This window comes from Desmodus rotundus, chromosome 10, assembly GCF_022682495.2.
Source record: "Desmodus rotundus isolate HL8 chromosome 10, HLdesRot8A.1, whole genome shotgun sequence".
NCBI lineage: Eukaryota > Metazoa > Chordata > Mammalia > Chiroptera > Phyllostomidae > Desmodus > Desmodus rotundus.
Window position 1 is genome coordinate 49812349 of NC_071396.1, and position 13362 is coordinate 49825710.

Consider the following 13362-nt stretch of genomic DNA (forward strand, 5'->3'; position numbering starts at 1 on the left):
AAGAAGAGCAGCTTCACACTCCCAATTTAGCCCGGGAGAGAACAAGGGAGACAGCCTGGATATTGCCAGGGATAGGAGAAAGTCGGTTTGGGTTGGGGAGTGGTGGCAAACATACCCAAGGGAAGACTATGAAACCCCCGCCACCCAGCTCCTAAAAATAAACCACACAGGCCATGACCCCACAGTGACCCCTATGAAGCCTCTTTCCTATTTCAGTGCAGCCATTGCAGGCATTACCCCAGTCGAAGGGTGTGATTCCGGGAGGCTGAGGAGACTCTGGTTATCAATACTATCCCAAGAGGGAGATGCTGCTGCTTTGGTCACTGGTAGTAGGAAACCAGGAAGTCCTTCTTAAATCTAACTTTAATCCCTCTTGTGATAGCTGAGATGGATGATGAACGAAAACAGAGCCCACAAAGTTTCTAATATTCATAGCAGTATTATTCACAAATGTCAATCAGTCAAAACAACCCAAGTGTCCATCAACAGATAATGGATGAACACAGTGCAGTATATCCATACAATGGAATATTATTTAGCCTTAAGAAGGAATGAAATTCTGCTACCTGCTGCAACGTGGATGAACCTTGAGAATATTATGCCAAGTAAAATAAGTCAGTTGCAAAAGCACAAATATGATTCCACTTATGAAGTACCTAGAATAGGCAAATTCGTAGAGACAGAAACTATAATAGAGGTTCCTATGGGCTGGGGGAAGGAAGCAATGGGGAATCAGTGTTTTATGGGTACAGGACTGTCGTTTGGGGACAATGGACAGGTCTGGAAGTGGAGAGCGGTCATGGTTGTACAACACTGTGAGTGGGCGTAATGCCTCTGAAATGCACTTAAAATGGTTCACATATGCCATGTGTATTCTAACACAATGATTTTTTTAAAAAAGACACTGAGTCTAATGTCAGCTTCAAGACACAGACATCCTGGTCCAGGCAGGTAGCTGAGCTGGTGAGAGAGTCATCTCCATACATCAAGCTTTCAGATTCGCTCCCCGGTCAGGGCGCATACAAGAAGCAACCAATGAATGCATAGGTGGGTGGAACAACAAATTGATGTCTCTCTCTCAAAAAAAAAAAAATAATACCTGGCTGGTGTAGCTTAGTGGATTGAGCGTGGGCCTGTGAACCAAAGGGTTGCCAGTTCCACTCTCAGTCAGGGCACAGGCCTGGGTTACTGGCCAGGTCCTCAGTAGAGGGTGCATGAGAAGCAACCACACATTGATGTTTCCCTCCCTCTCTTTCTCCTTCCCTTCCCCTCTCTCTAAAAAAAATAAATAAAATCTTTTAAAAATAAATAATAATAATAATAATAAAAGGCACAGTCATCCTACTATGATGGCTGTTTCTGCGGCTGAACCAGAGGGAAACTGGGTCCTCTAAGTTCCAGAGATTCCCTCCCTTTGCCTGCTAATAGCCGAAGTGCTGCCTCAAGCCCAGAGCAAAGCCAAGAAGACCCCTCTGCAGATATTCCCAGGAAGAGGAGCTGACTCTCCCTCCTATCACCACTTGTCAGTGCAATCATCTGGATGGAAGCTCTCCTCGTCTTTCTGAGCTTCCTTCTGCTTTAGTCACTCACTCTAAAACGGGGGGGGGGGTAGTTGGAGGAGGAAGAAGAAAAGTCCCCCTTCCACCCAGCCTCTCTGACTATCCTACTGCCATTGTACCAAGGACGTGGATGCACTTGGGCTGAGCTGCCTGTCAGTACAGTTGGGCATCAGTTTTTTCTTGCTCTCTGCCTTGGACCGGGAGGCCCCTGAAGGGAGTCTGTGATGATGTGCTCACGCATCCAGCCCTCGCCTTCTCTCCAGGACTGTTGCATGGTTTTCTAGCTGGTGTCACCACCAGTCCTCCCCTACCCAGCCTCCTGCCATTATTTAAAAATGGCAAGTCAGCTTTCTGACTGCCGGGGAACCACCTCAGTGGGTGGGAGCTGGATCGGAGCTCCCATTGTCTCTGTGCTTCCCTGTGAGAGCACGGATCACTCTGCTGTACTTGCTTGCTTGCTAGTCTGTCTCCCCGCTAGGCTGTGCACTGCAGAAGGAGTGCCCTCCTTACTTTTCTTTGTATCTTTAATGCCTAGAGCAGAGTAGATGATTGATAAATAATTGTCGAATGAATGAACTGAAATGACCTGTTCACGTGTCCCTCCCCATTCCACTTGACTCAAGAACTGCTGTAGGGTGGAAGCTTTGTCTGACTCATTCTGGGACCCCAGAAGCGGTTTCTGGTCGAGATGGACTGGAACCCGGGCTCCACCTTTGGCTCTGTGACCTTGAGTGACTGACCTGCCCTCTCTGAGCCTGTGTCCTCATCACTGAAATGGTGGTGAGAATGAATCCTGAGGCATTGTGAGGACAAATGCCTGTCAAGTGTTTGGCACAGAGACTATCACATGGTAAACGTATCTTGGGGGCAAGGGATATATGTTAAAGAATGTGTCTAGAGATTAAGGAAAATCAGAGGAAATAAGCACCACCACTGATTGCTGCATTCTGGTGTTTGGAGGTGGGGGTGTGGGGTGAGGGCAGTGCCAGAGTGGGGTAGCCCCAGGGGCTGCCTGTCCCTCCCCTCCCCCCACACACCAGGACTGCAGAGTCCAAGCTCACCTGCCCTGAGCTGAGCAGCCCCGGCTCAGGCAGTGGTGAGGGGCCAGAAATAACCGTTGTTGCTATTCCTGCCTTTCTGGGCTGGATGGGAACACTGCCTTTCTCATCTAAAGGCTGCTCTAGACTTCCTGCACATCAGTGGGCTCTTATGTAACACTCCCCTCCCTCTGCCCGCCCAAGGAGCTTCCAGAGATTTCTGCAGCGGGCTTTGCTGCACCGGGGGTTGGGGAGCAAAGAATTCACCCCAGGCTGGATTGTCCTCTAAGTCCAGGGTCCTGCCAGCCCTGGCCTGGGAGAAAGGCTACCCAGCGTGGAGCAGAGGGACTCATGTCCAAAGACAGTAGTTGCTTTCTGCATCTGCAGGGAACTCTGGGACAAGAGGACCGGGGGAGCCTTACCTAAGTGTTCACGTACCTCCACCCACTCCCTCTTTCCTTAGCAGACCCTCTATGCCACCTCCCCAAGTTATTGTGCCCCAGTATCTTCCACGTCAGGCCTAACCCACCTGTCTGACACAGGCCCCTCAGACAGACTCTGAGGACAGGAGACCAGACCCCAACTCTCTCAGGCAGACCCCACCCAGGGCCAGTTCCACTGTGGTCTCTTCCCCACAGCCTCTGAGTCCCACCTGGAACATGCCAAGCACTCTCTTCAGAGCCCAGGTGACCTCCCTCTGCATGGGCCCTTCTCAGAACATGCTATTTCCACCTGTGCTAGGACTCGGGCTCCCCTCTGACACCCAGTTTCCTACCAGTAATTGGAGTGGATGAGATGGCTTCACACTCCAACACTTGGGATGATCTCTCTCCCCTGCATTTCTCCGTGTCTCTATGTCTTCCTTCCTCAGTGTACCTCCTGCCCCACCCTCTACCTGGCCTTTCTTCTCCCCCCTCAAGACCCTCTGGGGGTGGGAGCTGAGCTACCCCACACCGACTGAAGACCAAGCCCTCCATATTTCCGTCACAGCCTATCAGCCATCGGAAAGTGTGACAGGCTCCCTAGACAGAACCAAAAAAAGAGTCACTTCCTGAGCCCCGGGGCTGGCCACAGCAGTGGCAAACCACAATCTGAACAGCACATGTAGGTGCTGACGTAGCCCGGGGTTGGGGAGAAGGAAGCAGCAATGGAAAAAGGGGCTTGTTTTTCTCTGAGAGTGGCAGCCTTCTCAGCCCTGGGGTGGGTGTCCAAGACATGATGGTTCCTGCTGGCTCTCTCCTAGAGCCCCTGCTGCCATGGACAAGCTCAGTTCTTCTCTCACCCCCGCCTCCTCCTCCCCTGTTTGTGAGGAAAGTCTGAGCACAGGCAGCAGCTCCGACCTGCAGATCCTCCAAGGGCCTCTCACCCTTCCCAGGGCTTCTGGCCCCAGTCACGCGGTGGGTAAGGTCTGAGAGTCCCAGACTCATCCCTAAGCATGCATTGAGGCCCTGTGGGCATCAGACCAGAGTGCAGAGCCCGCCTTACCCCCAACCTGGTTTCCTTTAGGCCCCAGGCCAGTCATCCCATCTGGGCTGTTGGTCACAAGTTGGGTGCCCATGCTGAAATTTGGTTTCTTGGAAAGGGACAGTTCTTTCACCACATCTCCTCCCCATTCTGTCCCCCAAGCCACAGCAAACAGCAGTGTGCTGTGCCACTGGCCATACAGACTAGAGGAGTGTGGGGATAACTCAGATGCCCCTAGCGCTGCCGCTGAGAAGGCAGCCCAGCAGCGTAGCCCTATCAGGACACAGGCTCCAGGCCTTCTCTCTCACAGGTTGCCCCATCACAGAGAGGGCTGGGGGTTGGGAAGCACGCAGGGACTTTGAGCCAGCTCCGCTCACTGTTCCTGGGCAGAAGCTGTCTTTAGCAGCAGACACAGTGGAGGCTGGGCAGGGTTTGGAAAGCCACCTTCTTCTCTGCAGGAGCTATACAGGGCAGAACAAAGGAGATGAGAGTGGAGGGTACAGTGGAGCCCTAAATGTTCTCACTGCCTACACTGTAGCTGGAAGCTCCAGACTGACCACGGCCAGACCTCTCTTCCCCCTAAGGCCTTCACACAGCTGTCCCTGTCCCCTTTGCCTGGAATGCTCTCCTTCCCACTCTCCTCTGTGCAGAGTTGGTTTCCTCTTGCCCTTTCTTTATATCTGTGTAAATGTTACCTCCTCTGAGAGGTCTTCCTTCACCTCTCTGGTATGTTACACTTACAATCTAAAATTATCTTTTTTACTTATGTAGTTGTTTAATTCCCTCTATCCCACTGAATGCTAGTTTCCAGAAGGGCAAAACTACATCTGCCTTCCCCCATTATGGAATCCCCAAGACTTAGCACTGCATCTAATACAAGCAGTAGCCAATAAACTTTTTGTTAAATGAATTTTTATTCAACCTTACCTCTTACTGCTTCCCAGTAGGAACCTTCTCTACTCCAGGCCATTTTTTCCCAGACAGACCACACATGGCCACCTCACCCCCAACCCCAGCCTGAAACTGCCTCTCACTTTCTAATCACGGGCTTGGTCCTTCTCATATTCTTTCTCTTCCAAAATTTCTTCATCATCCCTGCCCTACTTCCAGTCCCCTGAAACCTCTTCCTTCCCTTATTCCCTATGTCCTTTGGTGTAACTGACTTGGTGCCTAATGGGGCTGCTTCCTATTCTTAATTCTCATGTAAAATGGAACCCAGACTTCTTCCATCCAACTGTAAGTTCCTCAGAGACAGGGGCCTATGCCTCAGGCTTTATCTCAGGCCTTGTCCATAGTTAGTCCTCAGAAAAGTTTTTGGCTCTTACGGATAATGGGTATATTAATCAGAACCTCTTGGGCTGTAACAGAAATTGAAATGAGTCTGTTTTATTTTATTAAATAAGAGAGGAATTCACTAGTCTGCATAACTAAAACTCCCAGGCTTTGTCCAGAGACTTACTCTCTGGTGGTAGATCTCATCTCTAACTTCTGCATTGGTGTCAATCCCAGGTGGGCTCTCCGGCCCAGACGGTAAGACAGCTTCCAGGCTCATACTCCATTGGCTGAATACCACCAGGGAAAGAGAATTCCTCTTTCTCAGGAGTCCCCAAAGTGATTCTTGTGGGCCTGGTCTGAGTCATGTGTCTATCCGGATTCAATCTCCATGGCTAGAAAGGTGGAATGCTCCTAGATGGATGGATGACATGCCCACTCCTAGGTCTAAGATGGGATTATCTTCCCCCAACCACAGGGAGTGGAGTCTTTCTCAAAAGGAAATCGCTGGCTGGGGAGGAGTTGTGAAAAGGGGCCCTGGCTGGTGTGGCTCAGTGGACTGAGTGCTGGTCTGCAAATCCAAAGGTTGCTGGTTCGATTCCCAGTCAGTGGGCATGCCTGGGTTGCAGGCCAGGTCCCTGGTTGGGGCTGTGCAAGAGGCAACCACACATTGATGTTTCTCTCCCCCTCTTTTTCCCTCCATTCCCCTCTCTTTAAAAATAAATAAATAAAATCTTTTAAAAGAAAGGAAGGAAAGGGGAACTGATGGTGGGTATGCAAAACAAAAGATGTTAACTATAAGGATGTCCAGAGCCCAGCTTCAGCGAGGACCTTAAGATACCTCAGGTCAGGCTGCACGTCAGAATCCTAGGGGACCAGCTTGCCCTGCCGGGAGAAGGAGGGTGTGCTCTTGGGATCCGGGCAGCTGTCCAGGGGCAGAATAGGGATCCTAGAATGAAGTGCCTGCTGAGCTCTGGCACTCACAAGCTCAAGAAGATTATGTTTCAGTTGGTCTAGTGTAAAACCTTTCTGAGTTCCAGGGGTGATTCTGCTGCATGGTCAAGGTTGAAAAGTTCTGCTCTAGGAAATGATGTTCTACCACAGCAAGAAGGATACAGATTAGCTCTTCAGGACAATGTCTCCTGTGTTAGAATCATAATGTTTCTCCCTTTCTGTACCACTTGTCAGAAATGGGTCACTGGGGCCTGATTGGAGTCTGAGGATGGGTGGGTGAACTGTGGCTGACCCTGTGGGTCAAAAGCCCCTGAAAACAACAATAGCCACTGTTTATTGAAAGCCAACTGCAGGACAGGCACTGTGCTTTGGGACTCAGAGATGGCAGTCCATGTAAGTTTCAGTCCTCACAACAATTCTTCCATGTGGGTATCATTAACATTAGCCTTATTTTATAGCTGAAAAAGGCGAGATACAAAAAGCCTGGGGAAGGAACCCCACCAGGGAGTGGTAAAAATAGGCATTCAGAAACAGAACCATCTGACCCTGCCTGGCCTAGCCTTCCTGCCCTGCAGGAGGCCTCAGACAGGCTCATCACTCCTGCCCCTTAAAGGACAACTCGGTGCGTAGGTGGTGGGAGTGGGCCCCCTACCTGGCCCTAGGCACTGGTAGGGGATGGGGAGCATAAACCTAGAGCAGAGAGACAAGGGAACCCTCGTTCATTGCTGGGTTCCTTAAGTAAATTTTTGTTAAGAAAATATCTGTGTGTGTGTGTGGCGGGGGATGGTTACTTAGGGATGAAGCACAATAAAGTTACAACCCCATCCCCACCCCTCATTCAAACCCCTTGACCTCGACTGTATGAGGCTGTTTGGATTCCTAGAGACGTAGACCTGCCCCCTTCCCTCCTGGTGTCATTGGTACCCTCCTTCCACACACACACACTTTCCGCTTTTTTTTTCAATTCAGAAAAACAACACCTCCTCTAGATTCAAAGCTAGAGCTGGAGCCTTCCGCTCCCGGAATCCCTGTGGTCTTTGGGCTGCGCACTTGACTACGGGGTAACCAGGACGGTGAAGGGCTTCCCTGCTAGCGTCCGACTCCTGGGAGACCTGCAGTATCGGTTCCCGCCTACACCTCTCCCCCTCCAAGTCAGGGAGGGGGAGTGTTATCCCGCCCCGAGTCTGGTCGCCTCGGCAGTGGCGGCTCCCCGGGGACTGCAGGGAGAGCCCAGGCTGCGGCGCCTGCTCAGTTCGAGCTCACTGCGTCTAAGGCTCCCCCGGTCTGGCTCGGCGCCCAGCACAGGAGCCGGGAGGGGGAGCAGGAAGACAGCGGAAGAGCCCACTCGGTCAGGGGCTCAGGGAAACCAACTGGAGAGCGACCTCCAGGGGGCAGCACCAAACCGCTCGGCAAGTCCTCTACGTGATTGTCTGGGGTCCCCAGACTGTTCATAGGGAAGCCCCCTTTTCAGATTCCCGCACTGCCCACGCCACCTCTACTTGCTCTGGATAAAGGTGGGAAAGTCCCCCGCCATCACAAGGATCACCAGCTTCTGGCAGGAAAAAGACTCTCTCCTAAGGCAATCCGATTCCCTCATCCGGTCACTCAAAAGTGGTCTCTTTCCCGGAGGCGTCCAGGGAATAGCTTTTCCGTTCTCGGTGGCGCAGAGGGATCCCTAGGCTCCCATATCCCATTGGAAAATGTAGGGGAAGCCAGGTGACCAATGCAACGCACAGGAACCATCTGGCTAGTATTTCCTAGCCTCAGTTTCCCCAGTGAAACCTGGAAAAGCACCGCCATCGGTTGAGGCCCGGGGTCAAGGCCCCGCCTCTCCTGGGCGGCCTCTGACCCGGCCTGCCCAGCCGCTCCTCCCCTTCGCTCCCGCCCGGCTCCCACGGTCCCAGAGGTGGGCGGGCGGGCAGGCACTGGATGACGGCGACACAACCCCGGCCCGACTCGCCCTCGCCCCCGCCCAGGGCCGGGCTTCCCCAAGCCAGTCCCCGTCCGGGAGCCGCTTGAGCCGCTGTGCACTTCGCGCTCCGCGCCTGAGCCCTCCTAGCCTGGGCGTCCCCGGCTCGTGCGCGCGTTTGGGCTCCCGGCTTGGAACCCGGGAAGAGGGAGGGAGCCGGGGAGCAGCCAGCAGCGACCCGGAAACGCCATATAAGGAGGAGGAAGGATCCCCCGGCCGGAACAAGCCTTATTTGGTCAGCACCTTATATGGAGCGACTCTATATGGCCCGGCCACTTCCGGCTCCGGGAGGAGGGAGGAAGGCGGGGGGAAGGGACGGGGGCAACGTCGGGAACTCCCGGGAAGCTTGTGTCTGGGAGTCCCCAGCTATGGCTTGAGGCTTAAACTTTCTCCAGACCTGGGCGTCCAGGGTGCGAGAGCCGGCGCACGGCCCGGGGTGCGGAATGGCGTTGCCCACCGCTCTCGGATAGGGGGCTTCACGTCACTCCGGGTCCTCCCCGCCGGTCTTGCCATATTAGGGCTTCCTGCTTCCCATATATGGCCATGTACGTCACGACGGAGGCGGGCCGGTGTGGTTACAGACCCTTCAAATAGAAGCGGATCCGCGGAGCCGCGAGAGATCCCAGCGCGCAGAACTTGAAGAGTCGCCGCCGCCAGCTACCGCCGCCGCCAGCTTCCGCCGCCCAGGACCGGCCCCTGCCCCAGCCCCGGCAGCAGCGCCGCGTCCCCACCGGCCAGCGGCGAGGGCAAGCCTGGGGACTCCGCCTGCGCTCTCCACATTGTGCCCCACGCCCCGCATGTGACCCGGCCGGCCCCCGAGAGTGTGTCCCCCGCAGCACCCGCCCCGGGCTGCGCCCACCCGCCCCAACACCAGCTTTCCAGCCCGCCTGTCCGGGATGGCCGCAGCCAAGGCCGAGATGCAGCTGATGTCCCCGCTGCAGATCTCCGACCCGTTCGGCTCCTTTCCTCACTCGCCTACCATGGACAACTACCCTAAGCTGGAGGAAATGATGCTGCTGAGCAACGGGGCTCCCCAGTTCCTCGGGGCCCCCGGCGCTCCCGAGGGCAGCGGCGGTAACAGCAGCGGCAGCAGCGGGGGCGGTGGAGGTGGAGGGGGCGGCAGCAACAGCAGCAGCGGCAGCGCCTTCAACCCTCAAGGGGAGACGGGCGAGCAGCCCTACGAGCACCTGACCTCAGGTAAGGGGGTGGGGGGACTATGCCGAGAATTATCCCCTTCGCCACCATCCTAGCGTCCAGTCCTTCCCCACGGCCTTTGCAGCTCTCCCGTAACCGCTGCAGTGCTGCTGGACCTCAGGGATGCAAGTGGGGTTTCCCTTGTATTCCTCGTTGCCCCAGGGTCATGTGTTAGAAGGATGCCTAGGGACATTCACCCCCACCCTCGTCGTCCTTAGCGGTGCGCAGAGGAACGAGCTTTTGTTTTGGATGAAGAGCTCTGGGGCTGCGTGGGTGGGTGGATGTGGGGGGAGGGCTTGTTTTGATAAGCAGGGCTGCGAGGCGCTCTCCTCCTCCAGAAAGACTTTCCTTGCCTGCCGCTGGTCCCCAGGGAAGGGCCATAGTCCATGGCGAGGGATGTCCCGGCAGCCCAGGGCAGGGGATGCGCACTAGCGGAGGCCAAAGGGGTGCTGGCGGGAATCCCTGGGCCGCGCAGCCGCAGCTGCGGAGCACTGGGAGCTGCAGTGGAGGGGGATTCTCCGTATTTGCGTCAGCTGTTGTTGAAATGGGCTCTACCTCTGGAGCGGGTCCAGGAACATTGCAATCTGCTGCTATCAATTATTAACTAGCTCGGCCGTCAATGGTAGCTGGCCCGGCCTCTCGCCTGGCAGCTCTGCTGCTCCTCGTCCTCCAGTGATTGCTCTCCAGTAACCAAGCCTCCTCTCTCTCTTTCTCCTACCAGAGTCTTTTCCTGACATCTCTCTGAATAATGAGAAGGTTCTGGTGGAGACAAGTTATCCCAGCCAAACCACCCGGCTGCCCCCCATTACCTACACTGGCCGCTTTTCTCTGGAGCCTGCACCCAACACTGGCAACACCTTGTGGCCTGAACCCCTTTTCAGCCTGGTCAGTGGCCTCGTGAGCATGACCAACCCACCAGCTCCCTCAAGCTCAGCTCCATCTCCAGCAGCCTCTTCCTCATCCTCGGCCTCCCAGAGCCCACCTTTGAGCTGTGCAGTGCAGTCAAACGACAGCAGCCCCATTTACTCAGCGGCACCCACCTTCCCCACGCCTAACACCGACATCTTCCCTGAGCCACAGAGCCAGGCCTTTCCAGGTTCTGCAGGCACTGCGCTCCAGTACCCACCTCCTGCCTACCCTGCTACCAAGGGTAGCTTCCAGGTCCCTATGATTCCAGACTATCTGTTTCCACAACAACAGGGGGACCTGGGCCTGGGCACCCCAGACCAGAAGCCCTTCCAGGGACTGGAGAGCCGGACCCAGCAGCCTTCACTCACTCCACTCTCTACCATCAAGGCCTTTGCCACACAATCGGGCTCCCAGGACTTGAAGGCCCTCAACACCACTTACCAGTCCCAGCTCATCAAACCCAGCCGCATGCGCAAGTACCCCAACCGGCCCAGCAAGACACCTCCCCACGAACGCCCCTACGCCTGCCCAGTGGAGTCCTGTGACCGCCGCTTCTCCCGTTCAGATGAGCTCACCCGCCACATTCGCATCCACACTGGCCAGAAGCCCTTCCAGTGTCGCATCTGCATGCGCAACTTCAGCCGCAGTGACCACCTCACCACCCACATCCGCACCCACACAGGCGAGAAGCCCTTTGCCTGCGACATTTGTGGGAGAAAGTTTGCCAGGAGCGATGAACGCAAGAGGCATACCAAGATCCACTTGAGGCAGAAGGACAAAAAAGCAGACAAAGGCGTTGTGGCCTCTTCTGCCACGCCGTCCCTCTCTTCCTACTCATCACCAGTGGCTACCTCCTATACCTCCCCGGTCACTACCTCTTATCCATCTCCAGCCACCACTTCATACCCATCACCTGTACCCACCTCCTACTCCTCTCCTGGCTCCTCGACCTACCCATCCCCTGTGCACAGTGGTTTCCCCTCTCCTTCAGTGGCCACCACATACTCCTCTGTTCCCCCTGCTTTCCCTGCCCAGGTCAGCAGCTTCCCTTCCTCAGCTGTCACCAACTCCTTCAGCGCCTCCACAGGGCTTTCGGACATGACAACAACCTTTTCTCCCAGGACAATTGAAATTTGCTAAAGGAAAAGAGGAAAAAGGGAAAGGGGAGATAAAGAAACACAGGAGACTTAAAGGACAGGAGGAGGAGATGGCCATAAGAGGGTTTCCTCTTAGGCCACATGGAGGTTCTCAGAGCCAGTCCTCCCCCTCTACTTGACCCCAGGGTCAGCGTGGAAAGTGTTGGCCAACAATCCTTTCTGCCCACTTCCCCTTCCTCCTCTACTCCCTTTGACTTCAGCTGCCTGAAACAGCCATGTCCAAGTTCTTCACCTCTATCCAAAGAACTTGATTTGCATGGATTTTGGATATATCATTTCAGTATCATCTCCACCGTATGCCTGACCCCTTGCTCCCTTCAATGCTAGAAAATCGAGTTGGCAAAATGGGGTTTGGGCCTCTCAGAGCCCAGCCCTGACCCTTGTACAGTGTCTGTGCCATGGATTTCGTTTTTCTTGGGGTACTCTTGATGTGAAGATAATTTGCATATTCTATTGTATTATTTGGAGTTAGGGCCTCACTTTGGGGGGGAGGGAAAGAAAAGCCCAGCAAACCAATGGTGATTCTTTATGTTGTGATGACGCTGTGACAATTAAGTTTGAAGCTTTTTTTGAAACAGCAGTCCTTGGTATTAGTCAGCATGTGTCAGAGTGACGTTCTGTCAACTTTTTTTGTAAATATTGCCCGACTGTACTCTCACATGTGGCAAGATACGGTTTGGTTTTTCTTTCTTTTTTTTTTTTTTGAAAGTGTTTTTTTATTTTTTTTTCGTCCTTTTAGTTTAAAAAGTTTTATGTCTTGGTGCCTTTTGTGTGATGCGCCTTGCTGACAGCTCGACCTGTGCCAGTTTAAGGGACGTGCTCACCTCTAGCCTTAAGGGGGGCAGGGAGTGATGATTCGGGGAGGCTTTGGGAGCAAAATAAAGAAGAGGGCTGAGCTGAGCCTTGGTTCTCCAGAATGTAAGAAAACAAAATCTAAAACAAAATCTGAACTCTCAAAAGTCTATTTTTTTAACTGAAAATGTAAATTTATACATATATTCAGGAGTTGGAATGTCGTAGTTACCTACTGAGTAGGCGGCGATTTTTGTATGTTATGAACATGCAGTTCATTATTTTGTGGTTTTATTTTACTTTGTACTTGTGTTTGCTTAAACAAAGTGACTGTTTGGCTTATAAACACATTGAATGCGCTTTATTGCCCATGGGATATGTGGTGTATATCCTTCAGCAAAATTAAAAGGAAAATAAACTAGCTGTGGCTGCACTTGTCTTTGCTGGGCCGGGGGTGGGCTCTGTAGTCGCTCTCCCTGTTGAGGGGATTGATGGACTTTTGCAGAGATGAGGACATTCCCACCAGAGTTGCGGGGCCCACTGTGTGTCATTGGAGTGAATTCTTTATGAGGACTGGGTGTGGGTCTCCTCCATTGATTCTGGGCCTGTTCCGCCTCAGTCTGGTGGGCTGCAGCCTGATCTTGGTTAAAGCTAAAGAAGGCCAGCGTAGGGGTAGAACACGTGTGGTCAGAGGCAGTGCTATTCTCCTGGCCCTGAACATTCAGTGAGCCCTGCTCCCCGACCCCCCCATCTCTACAAAGGGTTGGGAAGATCCATGTCTTTGGGAATTCTTGCCATGTACTTGGCAGGAGCCTTAACTCCTAAGGGGTGGGCACAAGGGCTTTGGGAAACAGTAAAAGCGGGAGCTGACTCAGCCTCTCCCTCCCATTCTCCATATCCCCAGAAACCTGAGCGTGTTGAAGAAACCTAGAAGAGGTGAGGGCCGATTCTCAAGCCAAGAATCCTTCCAGGAAGAAATCCCATTACTTGCCAGCTGGAGCTGCCATCCTTGGCAGCTTCCGGGGACACAACCCTGGATAGTGGGCAGGAGGCTG

General features: G+C 53.8%; 1 protein-coding gene across 1 annotated transcript; it reads left to right on the forward strand.

Annotated features, from left to right (window-relative positions):
- The first annotated feature begins 8857 nt into the window (after positions 1-8857).
- EGR1 (early growth response 1) lies at positions 8858-12730 on the forward strand. Its single transcript, XM_024575199.4, has 2 exons — positions 8858-9452; positions 10171-12730. The coding sequence occupies exons 1-2, from the start codon at positions 9152-9154 to the stop codon at positions 11496-11498; spliced, it is 1629 nt and encodes a 542-aa protein (XP_024430967.1). The 5' UTR covers positions 8858-9151; the 3' UTR covers positions 11499-12730.
- The last annotated feature ends 632 nt before the right edge of the window (positions 12731-13362 follow it).

Excerpts from the sequence above, each read along its gene's own strand:
- EGR1 (XM_024575199.4), top strand. The coding sequence starts at position 9,152 with ATGGCCGCAGCCAAGGCCGAGATGCAGCTGATGTCCCCGCTGCAGATC. Across the intron at positions 9,453-10,170 it reads CTACGAGCACCTGACCTCAG|AGTCTTTTCCTGACATCTCT; the intron begins GTAAGGGGGTGG and ends TTCTCCTACCAG.